General features: G+C 59.6%; 2 protein-coding genes across 14 annotated transcripts; both read left to right on the top strand.

Moving 5' to 3' along the window:
* Positions 1-117: 117 nt before the first annotated feature.
* NRBP2 (nuclear receptor binding protein 2) lies at positions 118-7,414 on the top strand. Of its 4 annotated transcripts, none has more exons than XR_010658674.1 (18): positions 119-514; positions 972-1,094; positions 1,161-1,262; positions 1,361-1,450; positions 1,603-1,643; positions 1,746-1,840; positions 1,998-2,021; positions 2,092-2,175; positions 2,246-2,301; positions 2,396-2,491; positions 3,453-3,585; positions 3,701-3,803; positions 3,909-3,959; positions 4,041-4,176; positions 5,090-5,139; positions 5,255-5,318; positions 5,409-5,464; positions 5,556-5,638. XR_010658674.1 is itself a non-coding variant. In XM_065903174.1 (18 exons), the coding sequence occupies exons 1-18, from the start codon at positions 395-397 to the stop codon at positions 5,622-5,624; spliced, it is 1,497 nt and encodes a 498-aa protein (XP_065759246.1). In that variant the 5' UTR covers positions 119-394; the 3' UTR covers positions 5,625-5,761. The 4 variants fall into 4 exon arrangements, 3 of the variants coding, with proteins under 3 accessions (XP_065759245.1, XP_065759246.1, XP_065759247.1); XM_065903174.1 differs by having other exon boundaries at positions 5,090-5,143; positions 5,556-5,761; XM_065903173.1 differs by having other exon boundaries at positions 118-514; positions 5,090-5,143; positions 5,409-7,414.
* A 3,605-nt stretch (positions 7,415-11,019) lies between these two features.
* PUF60 (poly(U) binding splicing factor 60) lies at positions 11,020-23,224 on the top strand. Of its 10 annotated transcripts, none has more exons than XM_065903016.1 (12): positions 11,020-11,249; positions 15,705-15,797; positions 17,918-18,013; positions 18,125-18,214; positions 19,075-19,125; positions 21,079-21,240; positions 21,311-21,403; positions 21,509-21,722; positions 21,813-22,003; positions 22,138-22,273; positions 22,462-22,697; positions 22,770-23,224. In XM_065903016.1, exons 1-12 carry the CDS (start codon positions 11,226-11,228, stop codon positions 23,082-23,084), a joined length of 1,701 nt encoding a protein of 566 aa, XP_065759088.1. In that variant the 5' UTR covers positions 11,020-11,225; the 3' UTR covers positions 23,085-23,224. The 10 variants fall into 10 exon arrangements, with proteins under 10 accessions (XP_065759088.1, XP_065759089.1, XP_065759080.1 ...); XM_065903008.1 differs by having other exon boundaries at positions 11,088-11,249; positions 15,708-15,797; positions 22,785-23,224; XM_065903006.1 differs by having other exon boundaries at positions 11,088-11,249; positions 15,708-15,797.
* The last annotated feature ends 410 nt before the right edge of the window (positions 23,225-23,634 follow it).

The following is a 23,634-nucleotide window of genomic DNA, read 5'->3' as shown; positions in this document are numbered from 1 at the left end:
GGGGCTGTTGACTGGAGGGCGGGACCCGAGATGCAGTGGGCAGGGCCTTAGTGGGTGTGGCGGGGCGGGGGGCGGGGCTCCACACTGTGGGGCTCGGGGCGGGGACAGGTGGGGCTTCCGCGGGCCGCGGCGAGGGCTCTGCCTTGTGCGTGGAGCCTCAGCTGCGGCTCCGGCCCGGGGAGGCGGCTTCGGCGGGGCAGGCGGGCTCCACCCCCCGGGCCGGCCGCGTGCCCGCGCCTCCCAATTCCCAGAACCAGGGTGGGGGCTCGAAGGGGTGGTGGCGGCAGCTCCGCTTCCAGCTGGGCGTCTGGGCGCGGGGCCAGGACGGGCGGAGAGCAGCGGCGGCGCTGGGCGGCGGATCGCGCGTAGGGCGGTGGCCTGGACCGGCCGAGCCATGGCGGCCCCGGAGCTGCCGAGGCGGGGCCGGGAGCGGGAACGAGAGGACGAGAGTGAGGACGAGAGCGATATTCTGGAAGAGAGCCCGTGCGGCCGCTGGCAGAAGCGGCGGGAGCAGGTGGGCACAGCGGGGCGGGGCGGATCGCCGCCCACCTCGGGCGGAGGGGTCCTGGGGCCACGCGGGGCCGTGCGCACTCTGGGAGAGCCAGGAGGCCGAGAAGCTGCCCGAAGCCTCGCGCAGGCGGCCTCCTCGATGCGTGCTCGCACTCCTTTAGCCTGGCCCCCACGCCCTGGTGAGAAATCCCCTCTTCCTTGAGGGCCAGTCTCTCGAGACCACCTCCCCATGCCTCTGAGACCACCTGTTAGCCTCCTGGGAACCATCCTCAAAAAAACCCAAAGCATGCCCCAAATCTCCACAACCCAGCCCCAGGATACCACGCCTCTGCTCCTGGGTCCCCAGCTTCTCCCTGGAGCGCCAGTGCCTGCCTCACACCCTCCGGCTGGTGGATAGGATGTGAGCAGGGACTGAGCCTCCCCCAACCACCTCGCTCATGCCCCGCCACCCCCACCCCCAGGTGAATCAGGGAAACATGCCGGGGGTCCAGAGCACGTTCCTGGCCATGGACACTGAGGAGGGGGTGGAGGTGGTGTGGAACGAGCTGCACTTCGCTGACAGGAAGGCCTTCTTGGTCCACGAGGTAAGGCCCGCTGCCCAACCCCCCTCACCCCCCCATCATCCTGGTGACTGTACCCCCCTTTCCCAGGAGAAGATCCAGACCATGTTTGAGCAGCTGGCACTGGTAGACCACCCCAATATCGTCAAGCTGCACAAGTACTGGCTGGATGCCTCAGAGTCCCGAGCGCGGGTGAGCCCCTGGGTGGGCCACGGGGTGGTGGGGCACCAGTGGGTGGGGTGGGAGTGGGCACCACTGTTGGTGGAGCCCGTGAGTTTGCTGCCTTGCAGGTCATCTTCATCACAGAGTACGTGTCGTCAGGCAGCCTCAAGCAATTCCTCAAAAAGACCAAGAAGAACCACAAGGCCATGAATGCCAGGGTATGCAAGTGGGCTGGCATGGGTCAAGGCCAGGCTGGGACCCGGGTGCTGTTGGGGACAGAGATGATGAGGGGCATGGGGCAGGGCTGGGCCACATGGCCCAGGCCGAGCTGCCTTTCGGAGCCCACCTCATGGAGTCTGTCCACCGCCAGGCCTGGAAGCGCTGGTGCACACAGATCCTGTCTGCACTCAGGTGAGGGCCTGGGCTTGCCCTAACACCTGCCTGCAATCTCCCCCGCACACCCTGCCTCCCGGCACCCCTGACCCAGCTCCACCGGCTCTCTCCTCCTCCCAGCTTCCTGCACGCCTGCAGCCCCCCCATCATCCACGGGAACCTGACCAGTGACACCATCTTCATCCAGCACAACGGCCTCATCAAGATTGGCTCCGGTGCTGGCGGGGTGGAGGGGGCAGCAGGGAGGAGGGGTCGGCGGGGAGGCACAGGGGAGGCCGGGCTGGGCGGGACCTGTTGGGAACACAGGGCCGATGATGCTGCGCACCCCGTCACGTTGACGCCTGCACTTTCTCCCCGTGGGGACCGGCTCAGTGTGGCACCGGATCTTCTCCAACGGTGCGTGGGGACTCTGGGGGATGGGGGGCCGTGGAGAGGCCCGGTCTGCTCACCCCCTGCTCTCCCATAGCACTCCCCGATGATCTTCGAAGTCCCATCCGTGTTGAGCGGGAGGAACCTCGGAACCTGCACTTCTTCCCGCCAGAGTATGGAGGTGAATCCAGGAGGCCCCCACCCTGCCCCCACACCCTCCTTACCCATCCTGACCTGCTCTCCTCTTTCAGAGGTTGCTGATGGCACTGCTGTGGACATCTTCTCCTTTGGGATGTGTGCACTAGAGGTACTAACCCAGTGTAGCCTGCGGTCCTGCTCCCAGCTAGCTCCCCCAAACCCACCCATCCCTTCCCCCTGCCTGACCTTGCCCTGCCCCCCAGATGGCTGTCCTGGAGATCCAGGCCAATGGAGACACCCGGGTCACAGAGGAGGCCATCACTCGTGCCAGGCACTCGCTGAGTGACCCCAACATGCGGGTAAGCAACACGCCCTGCCCCTGTGAGTTGGCCGTCAGTGTTCCAGGCTGGGCAGTGAGGGGCCTCAGGCAGGCCTGCAGATGGCACAGGTCAGAGACAGGCCCTCTGCATCAGCCCTTCCCTTGCAAAGAGGGCCTTACCGGGCAGGTGTGTTGCAGGGCAGACCTTATGGCATGAGGGTACATCCTGAGCACAAAGAGATGCTCTCAGTGTGGGTGCAGTGTTTATGCCCTTTTTATAAAGAAACAGGTTCAGAGAGCCTTTAACATGAATGGTGGAGCCAGTGTGCACCTAGGTCTGCCCGACTCCACGGCCCTGCCTGTGAGCTTTCAGGAGACAGGCTGAGAGGATGCCGGGGGCAAGGTGGGTGGGGGCAGAGGGCATATGCCCGGAAGCTGCAGCCACAACCTCTGTGGCCAGACTTCAGTGACTACCTGGCTTAACCCACGGCCTCTGGGAGTGGTGGGGCCCGGGTGGGACTGAGACAGACGTGGGGCCAGGATGGACCCAGAGGCAGTGAGGGCCCGCATGTGGGGCAAGGGAGGCACCCCTCAAGGCCATCTGCAGAACCGGGCCTGGCCTGCAGCACCAGAAGTAGGGCAGGCAGGTGGGCTCAGGCTGGGCCTCTCTGACCTCAGGGGCCCAGGCTGATCTGCCAGCGCTCTGCCCAGTCCTGGGCTCCAAGGCAGGGGCTGGTGTCCGTCCTCAGCGTGCAGCCTTCATCTGTCACTTGGGGATGACAGTGCCAGCCCCCCACAGAAACTGGGGTGAGGGTGCCTACTGGAAGGAAAGCACAGGCAGCTCCAGGCCCCGGGAAGACTTCACTGCCCTGTTTGAAGAACCAGGTCCTGGCCTGGCGGCTAACAGGATGCCTCTCCCTGTGCCGGAAGCTGCATGAAGGCTCCCAGGGGCTTGGGGCGAGAGCAGAGAGGCTGCACCCACTTCCACCCCCTGTCCACAGGAGTTCATCCTCTCCTGCCTGGCCCGGGACCCTGCCCGCCGGCCCTCTGCCCACAGCCTCCTCTTCCACCGCGTGCTGTTCGAGGTGCACTCGCTGAAGCTTTTGGCTGCCCACTGCTTCATCCAGCACCAGTGTGAGGGGCAGGTCGGCCTGGGGGTGGGCCAGGGCCTGTGGTTGGGCTGCGGAAGGAGGCCTGGCAGGACCCCATGCTTCAGGGCCCGCCGCCTGTGTGCTCCCGCGGCCCACAGACCTCATGCCTGAGAATGTGGTGGAGGAAAAGACCAAGGCGATGGACCCACACGCGGTCCTGGCGGAGATCCCCCGGCCCCCCCGGCCTCCGCTACAGTGGCGGTGAGTGACCTGCAGCCCAGAGGCCTCTCTGCTCCCCGCCCCCTGGTCAGCCATGCCCCACTGGCTGGGCCAGCCATCCTCACGTTCTTCTTACACCCACACCAGGTACTCAGAAGTCTCCTGCTTAGAGCTCGACAAGTTCCTGGAGGACGTCAGGTGAGGGCTGGAGTGAGCCTAGGGAGGGGCAACTGTCGGGCCTGAGCCCCTAGCTGGCACCAGCCTGCGCTGTGTCCCTAGGAATGGGATCTACCCGCTGATGAACTTTGCTGCTGCCCGGCCCCTGGGGCTGCCCCGTGTGCTGGCCCCACCCCCCGAGGAAGCTCCAAAGGCCAAGACCCCGACACCAGAGCCTTTTGACTCAGAGACCAGAAAGGTAAGCCTCCACCCCTGCTGCACAGGCCTGCCCACTGCCCAGATGGGCTGTCTTACCAGGGGCTTCAAGTCTTCCGGGCCAGCTCTCTTCTAGGCTGCCAGAGGCCAAGTCCTGACTGATCACTCTGTGGAGCCTGGGGGCAGTAGTACAAGCTGAGATACACCCCTCTCCCAGAGGCTCCGCAGGCTCCTGCAGACCCTGGCCCCACACATGCCACCGCTCTGACCCCCCCCCCTCCTTGGCCTGCGATTCCCTAACATCTGTGCCCGGTGTCTCCTCCAGGGCCCTCAGGTCCTGGGATTCCCCTGGCCCCTCCTCCTGCAAGGCTCCCCCCTGGCCAGGGGCCTCCTGGGCAGCCTCAGCCCCTCTCCCTCTCCACATCCACACCCACTGGTCTCCAGAGGCTGTGGCTCCGGCCTTGGGTGTGTCTCTATGGTTACTGCCCTGATCTAGGCTTCCTCTGTTCCCCACCGGGATGCTGCACCAGCCCCTTGCGTGATCGCCTGCCGCTGGCTTCCCTCCACAGTGCAGCCAGAATTCTTGTTATGGGTGGGGGCACAGTTGGGGGTTCTCAGCCCCCACTCTGAGGCCTGGTCTTGCTGGCATCCTGGGCTCCGCTGTCCTGTCCCTGAGAACCTCGCTCTTCCTCCCCTTCCCACAGCTTGTCCAGGTGTCCTCTCCACCTGTGAAAACATCCTAAAGCATCTTCCAGCTTCAGCATCTACCCCTCTCAAAGTTTCCTTAACTCGGCAGGCTCCTAGCAGTGAGATGTGCTTTCTAGTTTGCTCTTAGAGATTTTTCCCATCTCTGGTCTTGACTACCCCTGCCCGGCCCCTTTGAGGCAGCATCTACCCTTGCTGCCAGAGGTTGAGGTCCAGCCTTTGAGTGACCTTGGCCTGCATCTTCCGTGCAGGTGATCCAGATGCAGTGTAACCTGGAGAGGAGTGAGGACCAGGCGCGCTGGCACGTGAGCTTGGGGTGGGGGGGGGGGCTGCCGCCAGCAGAGACACCGGGTGCGGGAGAAGAGGGACGGGGCAGACCCCGAGCCCACCACACCCTCCTGCCTCCGCCTCCTCAGCTCACTCTGCTCCTGGTGCTAGAGGACCGGCTGCATCGGCAGCTCACCTACGACCTGCTCCCAAGTAGGCCAGGGGGCGGAGGTGGCCCCCGGGTGGGGGTGGGAGCAGGTGGGCAACACTGTGGGTCTCACGCCCCCGCCTCCCCTGCCACAGCCGACAGTGCCCAAGACCTGGCTGCTGAGCTGGTGCACTACGGCTTCGTCCACGAGGTGAGGTGTGCGGGCCAGGTGTGGCCAGCCTGGGAGGGCGGCAGGGTGGGCCGCACCCCTCCGTCCCCCATGCCTCCTTCCCATCCTGCAGGACGATCGGCTGAAGCTGGCTGCCTTCCTGGACAGCACCTTCCTCAAGTACCGTGGAGCTCAGCCGTGACCTTGATCCTCGAACCTCAGGGCCCCAAGCCCCCTGGAAGCCGACCTCCTGGCTCCCTGGGGAAGCTTGACATTGGCCCTTGCAGTTGGGTGGGGAACCAGGGTCTCTGTCTGCCTTTGTGCCTGCTAGTGAGAACCTCCGCTCGCATCGCTCCCTGCAGGTCTGGGGTGGGGCTGAGGGTGGCAGGGTCAGGCCCACCGGGGTGAGGGAGCCGGCGCTGGGGGACAGGTTAGCTGCTGCATGTCCTGAGGAGCAGGATGCCCCGTGCAGCCAGCTTCCACAATTTCCTGGCCATGTGGTTATGAAGGGGCTGCCCCACAGGGAACCATGCATAGTGCTGGGGGCTGAGGGGTGGGGGTCAGCCCTGGACAGCTGTGTGCCCAGGGAAACACTCCATTGCAAGTTGGTGCCACTGACCCACACGAGGAACCACCACCTTAAACTGATGGTAAAGCACCTGCAGCTGTCGGGCACCATGCTAGGTGAGGGGCGGGGTCATGACCTGGAAGCTCCTGTGGCTCTTGCCCCCGCCCCCCATCCAGGGCAGACCCACTTCCGAGCCCCTCTCTGGCTCCTGCAACCACCACAAAGGGCTGTTCTCTGTCCGAGTTCCCTGGCCGGAGTGGTCTGTGTGGGATGCCCTCCCTGCTCCTCCCCAGCTACCCCCAACTCGTGCTACCTCCCTGGGTCCTGGGGATATCAGCGCCCCTTCCATTTGCAAATGTAGTTAATCACTCTTGAACATTTAAAACCGCATGTATAAATTTAGCCCATTCAGGTTTCTAAGTGTTTGAAATGTCAAACAAGAAAAGCCTACCACTGTATTAGTTCTCTGTTGTTGCTGTAGGTCTTTACCACAAATTCAGTGGCTTAAACCAACACATTAGTTCTGTGGTCAGAAATCTGGCGCAGATCCCATCAGACTAACATCAAGGTGTTGTCACTCCTTTCTGGAGGTTCTTGGGGAGAAACCATTTCCACTCCTTCAGGTTGTCGGCCTGCAGGTGTCAGAAGCACATGGGGCACTGGGCAGGAATTCAGTTCCTTGCAGCGATGGGGCCAAGGTTCCCATTCCCATGCCTGCTTAAACTGAAGGCCATTCCAGCTTCTGGAGGCTGCCAGATCCCTTGGCTCATGGCCTCTTCCTCCATCTTCAAAGCCAGAAACATCGCATTGAATCTTTCTCCTGAACTGTGTCTGGTTTTCTGCAGCCAGGAAAGCTTCATGTGGTTAGGTTGGGTCCACCTGGATAATCCGGGATAATCTCCCATCTCATGGTCCTTAATCTTAATCATATGTGCAAAATACTTTTCACCAAGTAAAGTAATATTCCCAGGTTCTGGTGGTTAGGACACGGACATCTTTGTCATCCCACCTGCCACGTCACCCCAACCAAAACCCCAAACCAACATCCCTTACCAAGACATGTCAGATACAGTCCATGTACAAATACGGTGAATCTCAAGTTATTTAAAATGTTCCAGTACTCTACAAAATTATTCAACTTCTTACATCTTTCAGTTTAAAGTTACGCTTTAAAATAACTTACACATCTACTTAGAAATCCTGATGCCAAGCTGTCTGATTTTGCATCGTCTGAAACAGTTGGGAGTGTCCAATGCATAACAGATTGTGCCAGAGATTAAACTGAACTCAAAAGGATCAGTACTAGCACTGCTTCATTTAATGTCTGTTGAGGTTTTCATTTTAACTTTTATCTCTTCAAAGTGACAAACATATTATTTTAAAAATGGAATTTTTTTAGGCCAATAATAAATAACTAATAAATACAATGCCTAACTCTGATCCTTTGCAAATTCAACTTTTAGCTGTTTCTTCAGGCATTTAATATGCATGTTTCACAAGGACATGCACACATGCTTTCACTGCTTTTCATTGGTTTTTCTACATTATGTGTCACCTGCTGGTGTCCTTTGGGGGAAGGGAGGCCACTGGCCTCAGTCCCTTGACACAGTGCCATCTCAATGTGATGGGCACACTATTACAGCTTCACTCCCACAGGTCTCAGCAGAGAACGAGGTGTCCTAGGAAAATATTTGCTTTCTTGCACAACCTTTTGTTTTCCCTGCAGTTAATCATTGCCTTTTGGGGGGCTTAGTTTTCCATATATGTCATTAATTCCTCCCTAGATTCTCCTGCAGAAGTGTGAACCTCCTCTCAAACTTTGGATTTGTTGCATAACTGGTATTTCCATCTTTTCCTGGACCTCTCACCCTGCCAACTGCCCCGGCTGTCAGCATGGGCTGCGACTTCACGAGCATCCTGGAGCACCTCCTTTCTCTCCACTGGAGCCCATGATTTCCTCTTCCTTGATTCAGTTACGGAGTCTGCAGTTTGCCCTCACTACTCTCACATCTGCTTGTTCGTGTAACTAGGTACAAAGTTGGGCTTCTAGTCCCAAGAATTCCCATGCTTTTCTGAGTTCTGACCTTTGCGATGTCTTCTCTCTGGATCTTTTCTTTACCTGAATGCTTTGGAAATTACCAACAATGTGTCCTGATATTGTTGTTCAGTCACTCAGTCATGTCCAACTCTTTGTGATCCCATGGACTGCAGCACGCCAGGCCTTCCTGTCCATCACCATCTCCCAGAGTTTGCTCAAACTCATGCCCATTGAGTCACTGATGCCATCCAATCATCTCATCCTCTGTCGTCCCCCTCTCCTCCTGCCTTCAATCTTTCCCCACATCAGGGTCTTTTCAAATGAGGCGGCTCTTTGCATCAGGTGGCCAAAGTATTGGATCTTCAGCTTCAGCATCAGTCCCTCCAATAAATATTCAGGACTGATTTCCTTTAGGATTGACTGGTTTGATCTCCTTGCTGCCCAAGGGACTCAGTCTTCTTCAGCACCACAGTTCAAAGGCATCAGTTCTTTGGCGCTCAGCCCTTTTCATTTTCCAGCTCTCAGATCAGTACATGACTACTGGAAAAACCATAGCTTTGACTGTCTGGACCTTTGCAGGCAAAGTAATGTCTCTGCTTTTTAATACACTGTCTAGGTTTGTCATTGCTTTTCTTCCAATGAGCAAGCGTCTTTTAATTTCATGGCTGTAGTCATCGTCTAGTCCAGAGTGATTGTGGAGCCCAAGAAAATAGTCTGTCACTGTTTCCCCATCTATTTACCATGAAGTGATGGAACCGGATGCCATGATTTTAGTTTTTTGAATGTTGAGTTTTAAACCAGCTTTTTCACTCTCCTCTTTCACCTTCAATCAAGAGGCTCTTTAGCTCTTCTTCGCTTTCTGACACAAGCATGGCGTCATCTGCATATCTGAGGTCCTGATGTAGACCTTCTCTCTCTTTTCTTCCATTATTTTTTTTTTTTGAAGTATAGCAGTTTATAATGTCGTGTTAATTATGCCTTTACAGCAAAGTGATTTTTTTTTTTTCTGTATTCTCTTCCACTATGGTTTATCACTGGATATTGAATATGTTGACAGTTCCCAGTCGCAGCCCACCCCTCTGTTACGGAGGCCTCTGAGGCACCAGCTGACGAGCGTGACAGTACTCCATTGTCTGTTTTCTAGATATATGATTTTATTGTTATACATTCTGGAAGATTTCAACTTTATCTTGCAACTTCTCTGTTTAACTGTTCCTTTTCCTCTCATATTTTTCATTTGTAACTGCTCTTTCTCACTGGCTGAATGTTTTTCTTTACAGCATCTTGTTTATGTTTTTTGATGCAACATCCTATATCTCTGAGGATATAGTTTTAGCTTTTCTTTTTTCCTTCGTCTCTGGCCTGCTTTATTGGCTCTATTCCTTCTGAGTCCCTTTTCCTTTTCCAGTTTTCCTCCCCCTTGGGTGTCTGGTGTTCCTGGGTTGCCCAGTCACATTAAATCTTAGTGGTTGGGGCTTATTGCCTTGTGAGCTTTGAGGTCAAGGATGGAGCCAGGTCATTCTCCTGCCCACCTCCCAATGGCCAGTCTTTTGTGTGTGTGTGTGTGTGTGTTGGGAGCTCTTGCAGAGATGGGCTCTTCTCTTTGAGGATTGTGAGTGGCACATGATTGGGGAGCCAGGGGTGGAGGTGGCAGAAAGGCAGGAATCTCATGTATTCCCCCACTTTCAGAACAGGCAGGCCCTCCAAGTGTGCCTCTGCTGGAACTCACCTCTCAGTCGCTGCCAGTAGGGACGCAGTTCTTGTCTCCTCCTTGTCATGACTGCACTCACATGAACCATCTCTTGGACCCCGACCTCCAGGATGCTAAAGCAACCCTGCTGTCCACCCTCCTCCAGCTCCACAACATTCCACCTCTTTGTCTTTGGGGGTTTCTTCCTTTATAAATTGGGGTGGCACAACCTCCCCAGATGGCGCTAGAGGTAAAAAATCCGCCTCCCAATGCAGGAGAAACGAGATAAGAGTTGGATCCCTGGGTTGGGAAGATCTCCTGGAGTAGGAAATGGCAACCCACTCCAGTATTCTTTTTTTTTGTTTTTAAGTTCATGAAAGTTCTTTTATTTATTTTTTTATTTTTTATTTTCCTGACCAGAGTGCTCAGCTGGGCAAAGCCAGGGCCTGGGCCCCGGCAGGCTGGGGCCCATGCCTGGGGAACCCTGCCACTCCAGTATTTTTGCCTGGAGAATCCCATGGACACAGGAGCCTGGTGGACTACAGTCCATAGGGTCGCAGAGTTAGACATGACTGAACGAAGCACTCTTTCTTTATCATTTTAGAGGAAAGGTAAATGAGTAAAATGTTGTGTTTAAACAGAGTGTCTGTATTTCATATTAACTCTCCCAGGGTTGAGCAGAGACCTGCCTCTTTGGAGAAGACACTTTGCTACCTCAGGCAGGCTGAAGTTGCTAAGCTGACAGCCTCAGGGCTTCACTGAGCTTCACTGAGGGTCTTGGGACTGGGTGTGGCATGCAATAAACGTCCAGGGCAGTTCAACACCAGGGATGGACACCTGGAACTTTATAGTTCAGAACTAAGGGGACTGAGTGCATACCCTTCCCAGGGGATTGGTTCGGAAGCCTGTCTCTTGGGTTGCAGTTCTACAGACTGTTACGTCGGTGGCTCTAGGACGCTATCAGTTTTAAAATGCACTACTGTTTTCTGAATCATTTAGAGAAAATGTGACCATAACAGGGAACACACCATGCATTGGTAGGCGCATTCAGAGATACGATGCAAAGAAGCATCTCCAAATCTGAGTTCGAAAAAAGGCGATTCTTGGAGCTCTAGAGAGGATCCGGCCGTCTGTGCCCGGCCTCGGGTTTTCCGGCAAAGGAGACAGAAACCGAGCAGCGAAGGGAAGGCGGCAGTGAGAGGAAAGGGGAGGGGCGACCTGGGACGCTAACTGGCCGGCGGAGGGCGGTGCTGGTGGCGCGCGGAGGCGGGGCGGCCGCGCGCGCCCCCGCCCCTCCCCCGCCCCTTCCGCGCGCCCTTCCCGGAGCGTTAACTATTCCTCCCCGCACCGGAAGCGCGTTCCTTTTTCCTTCCACGTCGCTGGGGAAAGGGCCTTTAATCGCGAGAGTTCCGTTCTCTTGAGAGCGCCTCCGCCGGCGCCTAGATCGCGCGAGACCGCGGAAGAAACCGAAGCGTGTGGCGCGCGCGGCGGCCGCGACGGGAACAAGATGGCGACGGCGACCATAGCGCTAGTAAGTGAGACCCCGGTGACCGCGGGCCGCCGCTCAGACCGCGGGAACAGATAGTTGGCCCGGCCAGGGTGCCGAGGGTCCCTCTGGGACGTGGCGGCCGCTCCGGAGCCCAGTGCGAGCTTCTGCGGCCTTCGGACGCGCGAGGCGGGGGCGGGGCGGGCGCGAAGGGAGGGGGGCCGGCCTGCGGCCGCAGTTTCCGGCCCGCAGACTGCAACTTCCGGCAGCCGGCGCGGGGGGACCTGGCGTGGCTGTGACCCCGGGTGCGGCTGGCTTTGACGGGAATTGGGCCCGGGAGGGGCGGGGGGGGAGGTGGTTGGCGACCGTGCCGTGTGTCGAGCCGGGTCTCTTCGCGGTGCGGTCGGGCGGGGCCAGACTGTAGTCGTTCCCCTCTGCCGACGTTGTGAGCCTGTATCCCCGACTTGAAGGTGGAGCACCGTGGAACCGTGGCGTCTCCCTCTCCAGCGTGGAGGGGCCGCAGGGTGTGCGGGGGCCTGTAGGACGGGATCGGGCCTGGTGAGGAGGGAGGCCTTCGCTTCTTGAGTACACAGCTGTGAATCTGCTCTGTGCTGATGCCCAGCGGAGAAGAGGTCTCCAGCCAACTGGGATTCCGTCCTACTCAGGAAGGGAAGACGAGGTCTCTCATTACATCTCTCGTTACACGTATCCTGAGCGGTCACATTGTCCCGAGTGCTATGCGAGGGCTTGGGGGAACAGTAGGGAACGAGAGACAGTCTTGCCCTGTTCCGCCGTCTGCTGGGCACTGGAGACCAGTTTCCACTCAGGGTGCCTGAAGTGTTAGGGCGGGTGCAGGCATCTCTCCTGCCTTGCTTAGTGTTCAGCCACATGGAGCGCTAAGTACAGATGGACAACCTCTCCTCACACAGCACTTCCTTGGGGAAGTCTCCCTTCACTTTTCCTCCTCCCATACTTGTGCCACTGAGTCCCCTCAGGGACCCTAACAGGGAACTTCATCCCTTTATTTACCCACTCCTCCGCAACTCAGTCTGATGTGCTGGGGTTTGTTCGAGAGGCATGTGGCGGGAGGTTAGACTGATAGGGGAGATCCGATGGTCAGCGGGTGTGCTTAGACTGCCCCCCTCAGGCTCTGATAGTCACAGGGGGGCGAACCTGTCTCACTGGGACAGAAACTGACGCCCAGGGAGAGAGCGGCCCCAGGCTATGAGAGGGGCCTGGTGTGGGAGTCTCAGATCTGGCTAACTTCACTGTCCTCTTTGTGCTATATCCTACTTCCTGCTGAAGCCACAGGAGCAACCACCTTTGTGACAGGGGCATTAGAGAGACGAGAGGTGAAGGTGGAGGCCTTGGTGATTGTCTTAAGTCACCAGAGTTTTAAAATGATGGAGAGGGAGGCTTGAAGACAAGGACCAGAACTCCTGGGAAGGTGTAAGAGGAGCAGAGACCAGTGAGAGTGGAGGCCTCAAGTCCCCGAGCACCCCCAGACCTGCATCACCACCACACCCCAGTCTTGCTCAGGGGGCCCAGCTTGGCACAGGGCCTGACACTGGTGGTGTCACAGTGGAGGTGGATGTGCGCGCTGGGTTTGAACCTTGGAAGCTGGGCTTTTTAACAAGGGTCTTCATTGCCCGTCTGAATCCTCTTCAGGAGGTTAATGCTGCTGCTGCTATGTTGGCTTCAGTCGTGTCCGACTCTGTGCGACCCCATAGGCAGCAGCCCAGCAGGCTCCCCCGTCCCTGGGATTCTCCAGGCATGAATACTGGAGTGGGTTGCTATTTCCTTCTCCACAGGAGGTTAATGAATGTATGTTAATATGCATATACAAACTGTAAAGGCCCAGATTTACCTTATCAGCTTGTGGGAGTGAGGTCCAATCTGGCCTAACACATTCCTCCTGTACCTTTCGAATGAATAGTAGGTTTCTAGAAGAGTCACTGGTTCCCTGCAGTGCTTCAGGGGCATAGCAAAAGCTTCTCCATCTTCTGCTCTGCGCATGCTGAGGAGTGCTGGTTTGCTGTCCTAAGCTGTGTCTTTGGCTCTTGCCGGAGGTGGGGTGAGTGGCGCTGGATTTGGCGGACAGTGATCTCCGGGGGAAGAACCCAGGGAGATACAGAAGAGCCTCTTCTAACTTTTGTGTGCCTTCCACCTAGTCACAGGCCACAGGCCCTTCCTCTGACACCTGGGCTCACTCCTCCTTGAAACCATTGTCCTAGGCGTTCCATCTGGCAAGAGCACTGGACTCTCTCACCTTCCCAGAGGTGAAGGTGCTTGTTTTTCTCCTGTGGGTCCCAGCCTGCCTGTCACGTCACCGAGAAGCTGTCCCTGCTGCTGTGGCCTTGGGGCCCTCACACTCCCTCTCTCCCACCCTGTGCTTGGTTTTCTTCTTAGGGCTTGTGCTACAGAAACCACCTCGTGTCGGGGCTGGCTGGCATCTCTTGCCTTGCTTTTCGTGCATCCGCAGTGCCCTGCACAGAAGCTGCCTGTGCTGTGGATAGCATGGCGCCACGTGAAGGGGACTGACCAGATGGGAGGCAGTGTCCTGCACGAGCCCTGCTGTGGGGACTTGATTCTGGATGTTATAATAATACAAAAAAAAATCACTGAAACCTGTGGATCGCTGGCCATGCAGGGATTGCCTTACGTATTGTATATGGAGCTGGCCACTCGCTGAATCTTCCTGCCTGCCCCAGGAGACAGGCCTAAGGAGCCTGAAGCTTGGAGGCATTACATAATTACTTGGTTTTTCTGGTTTTCTAATGGAAATGATTCTTTTGCCCTGGGCTATTGATTAATGGCAGTGCAGGGGTTTGGTCCCCAGAATCTTGGGGCTGCACTGCACCCCACCCCACCCCACACACATCTGCCAGAGGGAGTTTGCACCCCTGAAGGCACTGCTGCCTGGCGCTGGCGTGCTTTGTGACTGTGGCCTGCTGTATTCACGGCTGGAGGACAGCGTAAGACTAGCTGTAATGATGAAGGGCAGTTTCCTCTAAGTTTTCTTAGCATCTGCTTAGAACAGAGCCCTAGGCTCTGTGGGACTGGGGACGTTGTTTCTGCCATGAATTCCCTGGGGTCGACTGTCCTTGGTGAGTCCCTGGTGGACTGAATTTCCCCTTGAAGCGTCTTCGGAGCCGTCTCTGGTCTCAGCACTGTCCTGGCTCCTGTTGGCTGCTGCACTGATTTGGGTGAGTGGGAAATCATCTATACATGTGCCCTCAAGTTGACCCAGTTCACAGGGGTCAAGAGATTGGATTACATGCCCAGACCTGAAGTTACCTCTTGTTGGGATTTTGCGAGACAGGCTCTGCTCTGGTGTGTTCTAGGGGCTCCCAGGGCACTTGGAGCAAAGCCAGACCCTCTCCCCAGATGCCAAGTACCCACTGGGTAGCACCTGTATCAGAAGGGCCCCCCTTTCCTTTCTCTCTCTGGAGCATGGTTTCATGGCTCACAGCAGTGATCCGGTTTCACGGGGGTTCCAGGGAAGGAGCAGCGCTGGGTGGGCTGCAGCTTCCACGCCCACTGGCCACATCTCTAGTGCAGTCAGGCTTGTGCTGCTGTCTTTCCTTTGAGGCTGGAGTACCTGAGACATGCTCTGGCCAGGTCAGCCCAGCCTTTCTTTGGCTTCGTGCTTGGCGCCTTGAGGGTGGGCATGGCTGTTGTCTGTGTTCTAGATGTGTGTGGGTCTTACACTTGAGTTGGGAGTGGGTTCCTGCCGTGTGGCTTCTGAGATGGTGGGGAAATCTCAGGGCCCTTCCACTAAGACCCTCACTTTCATGATGTTGCCCAGCTTCTGCCATTGGGCTGGCTTCACACCAAGTGTTCCTTGGCCCCTCTAGATGTGGCCAAACTCACCTGTCCTGAGTTAGACAGCCCTAGACAGTGTGCAGGGGGTGGAGGTATAGGGGAGGCCTACAGGGCAGACCTGCAGCTTGGCCCTGCCAGTCAGAGGGCAGTCCTCCTCAGAGCCGTCTTCAAGAGGGGCCTCGGGACTGAGACTGAGGTGTGGGCTGACCCAGTATGTGTACAGGCTGCTAGCGAGGTGCCTCTGTCCACCTCTGGAGGGGAGAGGGCCACCTGTGGTCCTGGTTGTCTTTTCCTGTGTGACCAGAGGGCTGCTCTTGACCCAGGAGTGAGTGCCTTTTGTTGACCGGGGACGGGGCAGGAGCACAGCTCAGCTCTCCACGCTATCTCTTTCCAAGGACTTACTGCCAGCCTGCGGCTGCCCCAGCCTCTACTCTGGTTTCTCCCGGCCAGCCCCTTGGGCCTGGGGCCTGGGCCCTGGGCAGCGGCAGGTGTGCTGGAGGAGTGGAGTGGGCAGGGTAAGGTGTGGAGGGGCAGCTGCAGGAAGTCCCGGGGCGAGGTCAGAGCTGGCTCCTTGCTGGTCCTCGCAGAGTCCAGCTCTGAACCAGGGAAGGTGAGCGAGGGCCTGGGCACCTGAGTCTTGTGAATGTTGTCACACCGTCTCCTTCCTGCCTGCAGCAGGTCAATGGCCAGCAAGGAGGGGGGTCCGAGCCGGCAGCAGCGGCGGCGGCGGCAGTGGTGGCAGCGGGAGACAAATGGAAACCTCCACAGGTACTGCCCTTAAGCATTCTTGCCCTCAGGCCCGCCCGCCCGCCCGCCTGCCCGCCCGCCCGCCTGCCTGCCTGCCTGCCTGCCTGCCTGCGTGTCCCTGGGCCCAGAGAGACCTGGCTGGGGGGTGGGAGCGGGAGGAGCCCTGGGGACTCTGCCTTCTGGGCAGAGACCCTGCCCTGTCCCCTTGCCACCCAACCTCCCTCCTGGCTCCAGCCTCCTCCTCTCCGCATCCACTTGGCGTCCTAGCCTCACGTATTTTCAGATCCCGGGCAGATGGTGGCTGTGGTCAGGTGGGCCCGAACCTCGGGCAGTGCGTGCCTTTCACCGCTGGTGTCATACAGGAGGGTGGACGTGTCGTTCAGAATGTGCAGGGTGGCGTTAAGAGCTAGAAATAGAGAGTTTCCCTTCAGATCTCTAAGTAAAACATGAACGCGGACCCCTGTGCAGGTCAGAGCACAGGTCTGGGGCCTCAACTTCAGGGTCGGCCTGGAGGGTCTCAGCCAGTGCTGATTGCTAGACCTGTGGGGTGGGGGTGGAGGGCTGGACCTTGCTGTCTTCGGGTAAGAAGGTTCTTTATGCTTTTGCATGGCAGTTCCTGCCTCCAGAGGACTGGGCAGGGCCTCAGCGGAATGGCCTGTGGGCTGTTGGGGCCAGGTGCCCAGCATGCCTGGGGAGGGCTGTGGTATGCAGCCCGGATCTTAGGAAGCTGTGGGGGCTGAAGCTGATGAGCAGAGGGGCCAGGGTGTCCCTTTAGCCAGCCCTTCCCGACCCTGGCTGGCTATCTAGCCAGCCATTGGTGGGTAGGAGAAGGGCTTTTTGTTTCTCAAGACAAAGAGGAGATTGAGAAGTTTCTGAGGGGCTGAGGGGAGCTGGCATTGATCACCATGGTAACGGCCTGCTCTGGTGCCGTGGCCCCGGCTCTCGTGCCTCTTTCCCACTGAGGAGAACTGGGCTCTGGGCTGGCGGGCAGGCCGAGAGAACCGCCGTGCAGGGGCCAGACTGCACTGCCAGAGGAGCGGCTGCCCGGGCTTCCCGCCCTTTGACCCTGTGCTAGAAACCTAGCACTGCAGCCGGTCAGGAGGGTGGTTCTTAGGGTCTGGGTCACCAGCCCCTTCCTGCTGCCTTTGTGTCTCTCTCTGTGGTTGCCCGTCATTCTTGTGCTGGGGGCCTGCCTCTTGTCCCTGCTGTTCCTCCCGAGGCTTCGTGCTGGGGGTTGGAGAATCCCCAGTCTGGACGGTTGCTGGCCACCCAGCGACTAGTGACTAGGCAGGTGTGCTCCGAGCCCCTGCACACATGCTCCTCCCGCTCACATGGCTGTGTCCTTCCCCAATCAGCAGCTTAGAAATGCCTTTCAGTAGAGGGCATGCCTGCACTCCTAGTAGCACCCACCCTGGTCCTCAGCGGGCTGGGCCTGTCACCCCCAGAGCATCTCCTTGTCCCTGTGCTCGCCTAGCGTGTTGGCGGCTGTCCGTTTCTGTTCCCTCACGGTGGGCCTGTTTCTGGCTTCTCTTACCAGGGTGCTAAGCATAGCCCAGGGAGAAGTTTGGTGAGGTGGGCTGGGAGAGCAAGTTCAGGTCTCCGGATGGTGTGCAGGGATGGGGGTGGGGCACCGCCTGCAGTTGTGCTGGGAGGGTGGCGCCTCCCAGACTTGCTCTTTTGAGTGGTCACTGGAACTGGTCCCTAACAGGGAAGCCGAGTCTCTGGCTGTGAGATGTTGTCAGAGGCCTGGGGGCCAGGCAGCCCAGGAATGAGGCATCCCAGAACATCCAGAGAGCCCTGGCCCTCCCCTTGTCTGGGAGGCCAGTGCTGGCCAGCTCTTCTGTGCAACTTGAGCCGGAGGCTCTGGGGTTGGGCTTGCCATGATGGCTGGGCTCCTCTGACTGCTCATTGCTTGTCTTGGTGACTCCAGAGGGGCCTGGGTCCTGCAGCTGCTCTGGGTGGGCCAAGGGTCCCAACCCCAAGGTGCCTGTCTGTTTTGGTGTGTGTCTTACTAGTGACTCCTGGAGGTGGGCTGAGCTGCAGGCCACGCGCAGTGGTCGGGCAGAGGGCGGGGTGGGCCTGGGGCCACGGGAGGGCCTTCGGGGACTTGCTCTCAGCCATCACCCTGCTCCCGTCTGCAGGGGACAGACTCCATCAAGATGGAGAATGGGCAGGGCACAGCCGCGAAGCTGGGACTGCCTCCCCTGACGCCTGAGCAGCAGGAGGCCCTCCAGAAGGTGAGCATGTCCCTCCTGGGGCTCCGTGGCAGGGGACCCCTTCCGGGGTGGAGGAAGGCCCATCTCCCCACAGGCGGGCCCCCCAGTGCTCCTCACCGCCTTCTCTCGCAGGCCAAGAAGTACGCCATGGAGCAGAGCATCAAGAGCGTGCTGGTGAAGCAGACCATCGCCCACCAGCAGCAGCAGCTTACCAACCTGCAGGTGAGCCACCCTCCCGCCCGCCACCCCGCCGCCTCTCTCCTCCTCTCATGCCTGCGGCCATCCCCGCCAGGTGTTGTGTTGCTCCGTTTCTCAAGGACTCCTTGGGACCCCCGGGTTCCTCCCTAAGGCACAAGTGGCCCAACCCTACCCACCTGTTGAGAGCCCACGGCCCCTGCCAACCCTCTTCTGTAGTCCTGCGCCCCTTCCCTTCCCCAGTAGGCTCCTCTTCTCGGACTTCAGACAGTGGCCTTGGGTCACCCCCGAGCCGTGTGCCCGGCTGCGAGGCTGATGGTGTAGCCCCGAGGGGCGTTTCTCCCCACCTCCATGGCCTCAGATAAGAGTGGTCAGGCCCCTGCCCCTGCAGTGAGTCCAGTCCAGCGGCTCGGGGCCCAGGATTGAGAGGACAGGCTGGGGACGCCTCCCCAGGGCCCTGCTCTAGGCTTGTGGCCAGAGGCGGCCATGGCCATGGGGGAAGAGGACAGGGTGAAGCTGATAGGCCTGGGCCTTGAGCCTCCTGCACCCTGCCCAGCCCGCGAAACATTCACGCTGCCGGGGGTGCCTGGCTCTTGACTGTGCTCCGTCCGCTCCTCCCCTCCCTCCCCCTCCTCCTCCTCCTCCTCCTCCCCTTCCTCCCCTTCCTTCTTGCCCCTGCCGGCCAGGCTGCGGGGCGGGGCACCTGGGGCTCTGAGGCCCCCCTGGGCAGGTGCCAGTGGCCGGCCAGGTGCCCGGCAGTGTGGGAAGGCAGGCGGGCCTCCTGGCAGGGCGGGGACTCCGGGCCTTGCCGCTGTCTGCGTGAGGTGTGACGAGAGCGGAGACTGCTCGGCTCCAACAGACTGAACTCTGTCTTTACTGTCTTTCAGATGGCAGCAGTGACAATGGGCTTTGGAGATCCTCTCTCACCTTTGCAATCGGTCAATAGACATGCTCACTTCTTCCGGGGCTCATGTCCTTAGTCAGGGCTAGAGGGGGGCAGTGCGCCCATGTGCTGGGGACCTTGCTCCCCATGGCCGGCCCTGCCTGCCAGCTCAGGACGCGCGCAGCAGAGCGCCAGGCGCGGCGGGGCCAGTGGTGTGGGGGGCACCCACCCCGGGACCGCTCCTGGGGAGGCCTGCATCTGCTCTGAGGGCCCGCCTTAAAACTAACCGGCCAGGTAACTGCGGAGGGCAGCCGGCCAGGAGGGCAGCTGCCCGCGCCAGGCCCCCCGCACCCGTGCCGCCTGCACACATCGGGTGTGCCACCAGGCCTCCAGCTCCGCCGGGCTCCAGGCTGCTCGGGCTCCTGGCTGGGGTCAGGTGCCCGAGGAGAGAAGGGTCTTAACTCACGGCCCCATCGAACCCTGGAGGGGGGACGGAGGGAGGGGGTGGGGGCTGGGGGTCCCAAGTGAAGGAGAGAGGGAAGGAGCAGGATTGGGCCGTGCCCTGGCTGTCAGCAAGGGGCAGAGTCCACGCGGGCAGGGAGCAGGTGGTGGCCATGGCCCTGGCTGCTGTCAGCAGAGGAGTGTGGGGAGGAGATGCCCCTCCCGCCCCCAGAGGCAGGCTGAGGAGGCGGCCAGGACCCCTGGGAGTCTAAGGGGGAAACGTGGCCTTCCCTGGGGGCCATCCCTGGGCATGAGTTCTCACAGGGGACACGCGGTCCTGTCCTCGGGGGCCAGACAGACCCCGTGTCCTCTCTAGGAAGCATCTGTCTGTGGGAGCAGGTCAGGCAGGGGGCTCTGGGCACCCCCACTGTTGGGGAGCCCACATTGAAGAGGAGACATGCTCCTTTCCTGGAGAACTTTGACCCCAGGGGCAGCTGGTCTCACATCTGGGGCACCCGGCGCGAGAGGGGACATAAGTATTTGGGGGGCCAGTCCTTGATCTAGACAGGAAGCCTGAGGCCTTTTTGTTGGGAGCATAGTTTGAGGAGGGGATCCTGTCTGGGGGACGTGAGCCTTATTTTTAGGCTCCTCTTGGCAGGATGTGGGGGCCTGGCCAGTACTAGACTGGTTGGCATATCTGAAGAAAGAAGCCAGCCTCTGGTTATGGGGAACCTCAGGAGGGTGTGGGGGTCCCCCGCTGAAGGGCTGGAGCCAGGACCCCGTCTCCATGGCCTACCCTGGGCCTGTGGTCTCCCCCCAGTGCCCCATGGCGAGTGGCTCTGGGGCGCTGCCTGCGAGGCCTGTCGTCTGAGGTGGCCGGGTGGGAGTGTCTCCTCGAGCGCCTGGGGGCCCCAGCATGGAGGCGGTGGTGCCCGCCCGCGTGGACCCTGGGGCGTCTCCTCTTGGTGGCTTCGCTCCCTCATGATGCTCCCAGGGACCAGCAGCCCTTTCTGTGAGGGTTCAAGGCGCTGGGGCTGTGTGAGTGGTGCTGCTGGTCTTCTCTCCAGGGAGTCCCTGACTGGGCTCCTCACTTCCTCCCTGGGGTCTCTTCTGGGCAGTAGCTGCCCTGTCTTTTGCCCCCTCTCTCGCCTCACACCAGTGTCCCTGCAGCCTGGCGGCTCCCCCTTCCCTCTCTGTCTGAGTGCATGGCCAGGACCCTGGGAGGACCTCCCAGCCCACCCAGGTGCCCGGCCCCAGATTGGAGGGCTTGCAGCCCTGCCTTCCGGCCACCTGTCAGCTGTGCTGTCAGTCTGCCTGGGACCTGAGTGGGCCAGGGTGTGTCCCATTTCCTGCCTTCAGACCTGCCTTTCCTTCCTGGGGTGGAGTCTTGCCGACTCCTGCCACCCTGACTGCAGGGGCGGACCCTGTATCACACCACTGCGTGGGGAGCCCTCCCCACAGCAGAGCGGGGTGGGGGTGGGGGGTGGGCCAGGAGGGGAAGGGGCTGCCCGGAGTCTTGCCACCCCTCACAGGCCAGTGGCTCTTTCTCCCCTTGTTCCTGCTCCAGATGGCGGCTCAGCGGCAGCGGGCACTGGCCATCATGTGCCGGGTCTACGTGGGCTCCATCTACTACGAGCTGGGGGAGGACACCATCCGCCAGGCGTTCGCCCCCTTTGGGCCCATCAAGAGCATTGACATGTCCTGGGACTCCGTCACCATGAAGCACAAGGTGAGAGTCTGTCTGCCACCTTGCCCCTGCCTTGCACTCTCCCAACCTAACTGCACATTTCTATGTCCAGGGCTTTGCATTTGTGGAGTATGAGGTCCCAGAAGCCGCCCAGCTGGCCTTGGAGCAGATGAATTCCGTGATGCTGGGAGGCAGGAACATCAAGGTGAGGGCTGGGGAGGGGACCTTGGGGCCAGTGTGCAGCGTGTTCTGTGTCCAGTTAGCCAGCCTAGACTGACTGAGGGCTCTTTGTCTCCTGTCTCTCCCCCAGGTGGGCAGACCCAGCAACATAGGGCAGGCTCAGCCCATCATAGACCAGCTGGCCGAGGAGGCGCGAGCCTTCAACCGCATCTACGTGGCTTCCGTGCACCAGGACCTCTCGGATGATGACATCAAGAGCGTGTTTGAGGCCTTTGGCAAGATCAAATCCTGCACGCTGGCTCGGGACCCCACGACTGGCAAGCACAAGGGCTATGGCTTCATTGGTGAGTTTGGGAAGGTGGGGGGGGTGGTAAAACCCCCTTCTCCCACACCCCAACCCCAAGGCTGGCCCTCACTGCGCTCCTGCTCTGCAGAATATGAGAAAGCGCAATCGTCCCAGGATGCCGTGTCTTCCATGAACCTTTTTGACCTGGGGGGCCAGTACTTGCGGGTGGGCAAGGCTGTCACACCCCCCATGCCCCTGCTTACACCGGCCACACCTGGAGGCCTCCCGCCAGCTGCTGCCGTGGCCGCAGCTGCAGCCACAGCCAAGATCACAGCTCAGGTAAGGATTGGTGCAATTATGTGGTTCAGTAGTGGGCACTCGGACCCCTGGTCCTGTGGGGACTGGCCCTTTTAGTGGTCTTGAGTGGAGGCTGCCAGATCTGAGACTAAGCACGGTGGCTTTCTTGGTTGCAGGAAGCAGTGGCTGGAGCAGCGGTACTGGGTACCCTAGCCACTCCTGGACTGGTGTCCCCTGCACTGACTCTGGCCCAGCCCCTGGGGGCTCTACCCCAGGCCGTCATGGCTGCTCAGGCCCCAGGAGTCATCACAGGTGAGCCTGGGTGGGTCAAGGTTACCCTCCTTCCACTGCTCCTCCTCTGGGCTTGATGCCTTTAGCTGTCCTTAACGAGCTGCTTTGTCCCCTGGGCCCCCTGCGCCCCAGGGCAGTTCAGCCATGCTCCTTCCTGGGAATGGAGGGAGGTGGGGGAAGTGACTGCTGACTCTCTGGCTTTGCTGCAGGTGTGACCCCGGCCCGGCCTCCCATTCCGGTCACCATCCCCTCTGTGGGTGTGGTGAATCCCATCCTGGCCAGTCCTCCTACACTTGGTCTCCTGGAGCCCAAGAAGGAGAAGGAGGAGGAGGAGCTGTTTCCCGAGTCGGAGCGGCCGGAGATGCTGAGTGAGCAGGAGCACATGAGCATCTCGGGCAGCAGCGCCCGCCACATGGTGATGCAGAAGCTCCTCCGCAAGCAGGAGGTGGGCCACTGGGGCCGTGGGGCGGGGCGGGGCGGGGCGGGGCGGGGCGGTCCAGCCAGCCACAGCTCTCAGCTGTCCCCGCCACAGTCCACAGTGATGGTCCTGCGCAACATGGTGGACCCCAAGGATATCGATGATGACCTGGAAGGGGAGGTGACCGAGGAGTGTGGCAAGTTCGGTGCTGTCAACCGTGTCATCATCTACCAAGAGAAGCAGGGCGAGGAGGAGGACGCGGAGATCATTGTCAAGATTTTTGTGGAGTTTTCCGTAGCCTCTGAGACTCACAAGGCCATCCAGGCCCTCAATGGGCGCTGGTTTGCTGGCCGCAAGGTGGTGGCTGAAGTGTATGACCAGGAGCGTTTTGATAACAGTGACCTCTCTGCATGACCTCGGCCCCATTCCCCGGACTCGCCCTTTTTCCTTGTTTTCTCTGGGTTTTATAGAGTGCTTCAATGGTATCTCGGGCCCGGCCGCCCAACCTGTGGATAAAGGTGCAGGTGCTGCTGGCCCTGACCGTCCCTGTCTGACAGTGGTCTTGTGCTTATTGGCTCCCGGGGCTGGGGTGCGGGTGCGGGACAGGGCGAGCACCCGGGCAGCGCAGAGGCAGCGAGCGTTGGCAGTCAGAGACCTGAATACCGCAAGGAAGGCGTTTGCCGGGGTCAGCAGGAGTTGCTTGGTTCTTTGGTGCCCTCATGGGGTGAACCGTGGGGGTACCCTTCCTGCTGTGCGGGGCTCTACCGTCACGTGCTCAGGTAGTGCTGCAAGAAGGCTGGCCCAGAGTCTCCGAGGTCCTGGGACACGCGCAGTCCACCAGGCAAATAAGTAGGAGCACAGCCTGGGCCTGGTGCCCTACCCTCGGGGAGCCATGTCCCGGTGGGAGGGGCGGCGGGCGGGATCTCGGGGTCGTGAGACTAAGGCGGGGACGGGGTGGGGGTTG

This window comes from Muntiacus reevesi, chromosome 12 (genome assembly GCF_963930625.1).
Source record: "Muntiacus reevesi chromosome 12, mMunRee1.1, whole genome shotgun sequence".
In the NCBI taxonomy this organism is placed as follows: domain Eukaryota; kingdom Metazoa; phylum Chordata; class Mammalia; order Artiodactyla; family Cervidae; genus Muntiacus; species Muntiacus reevesi.
The sequence above is the reverse complement of the archived record's forward strand: the minus strand, read 5'-3'. Positions and strand labels throughout refer to the sequence as shown.

What these genes read in the sequence shown, in the direction of transcription:
- PUF60 (XM_065903016.1), top strand. Translation starts at nt 11,226, where the DNA reads ATGGCGACGGCGACCATAGCGCTA. An exon ending in CGACGGCGACCATAGCGCTA is followed by an intron (nt 11,250 to 15,704) that starts GTAAGTGAGACC and finishes TCCTGCCTGCAG; the next exon opens with CAGGTCAATGGCCAGCAAGG. An exon ending in AGCTCCTCCGCAAGCAGGAG is followed by an intron (nt 22,698 to 22,769) that starts GTGGGCCACTGG and finishes CACAGCTCTCAG; the next exon opens with CTGTCCCCGCCACAGTCCAC.
- NRBP2 (XM_065903173.1), top strand. Translation starts at nt 395, where the DNA reads ATGGCGGCCCCGGAGCTGCCGAGGCGGGGCCGGGAGCGGGAACGAGAG. An exon ending in CAGATCCTGTCTGCACTCAG is followed by an intron (nt 1,644 to 1,745) that starts GTGAGGGCCTGG and finishes TCCTCCTCCCAG; the next exon opens with CTTCCTGCACGCCTGCAGCC. An exon ending in CTTCCCGCCAGAGTATGGAG is followed by an intron (nt 2,176 to 2,245) that starts GTGAATCCAGGA and finishes CTCCTCTTTCAG; the next exon opens with AGGTTGCTGATGGCACTGCT.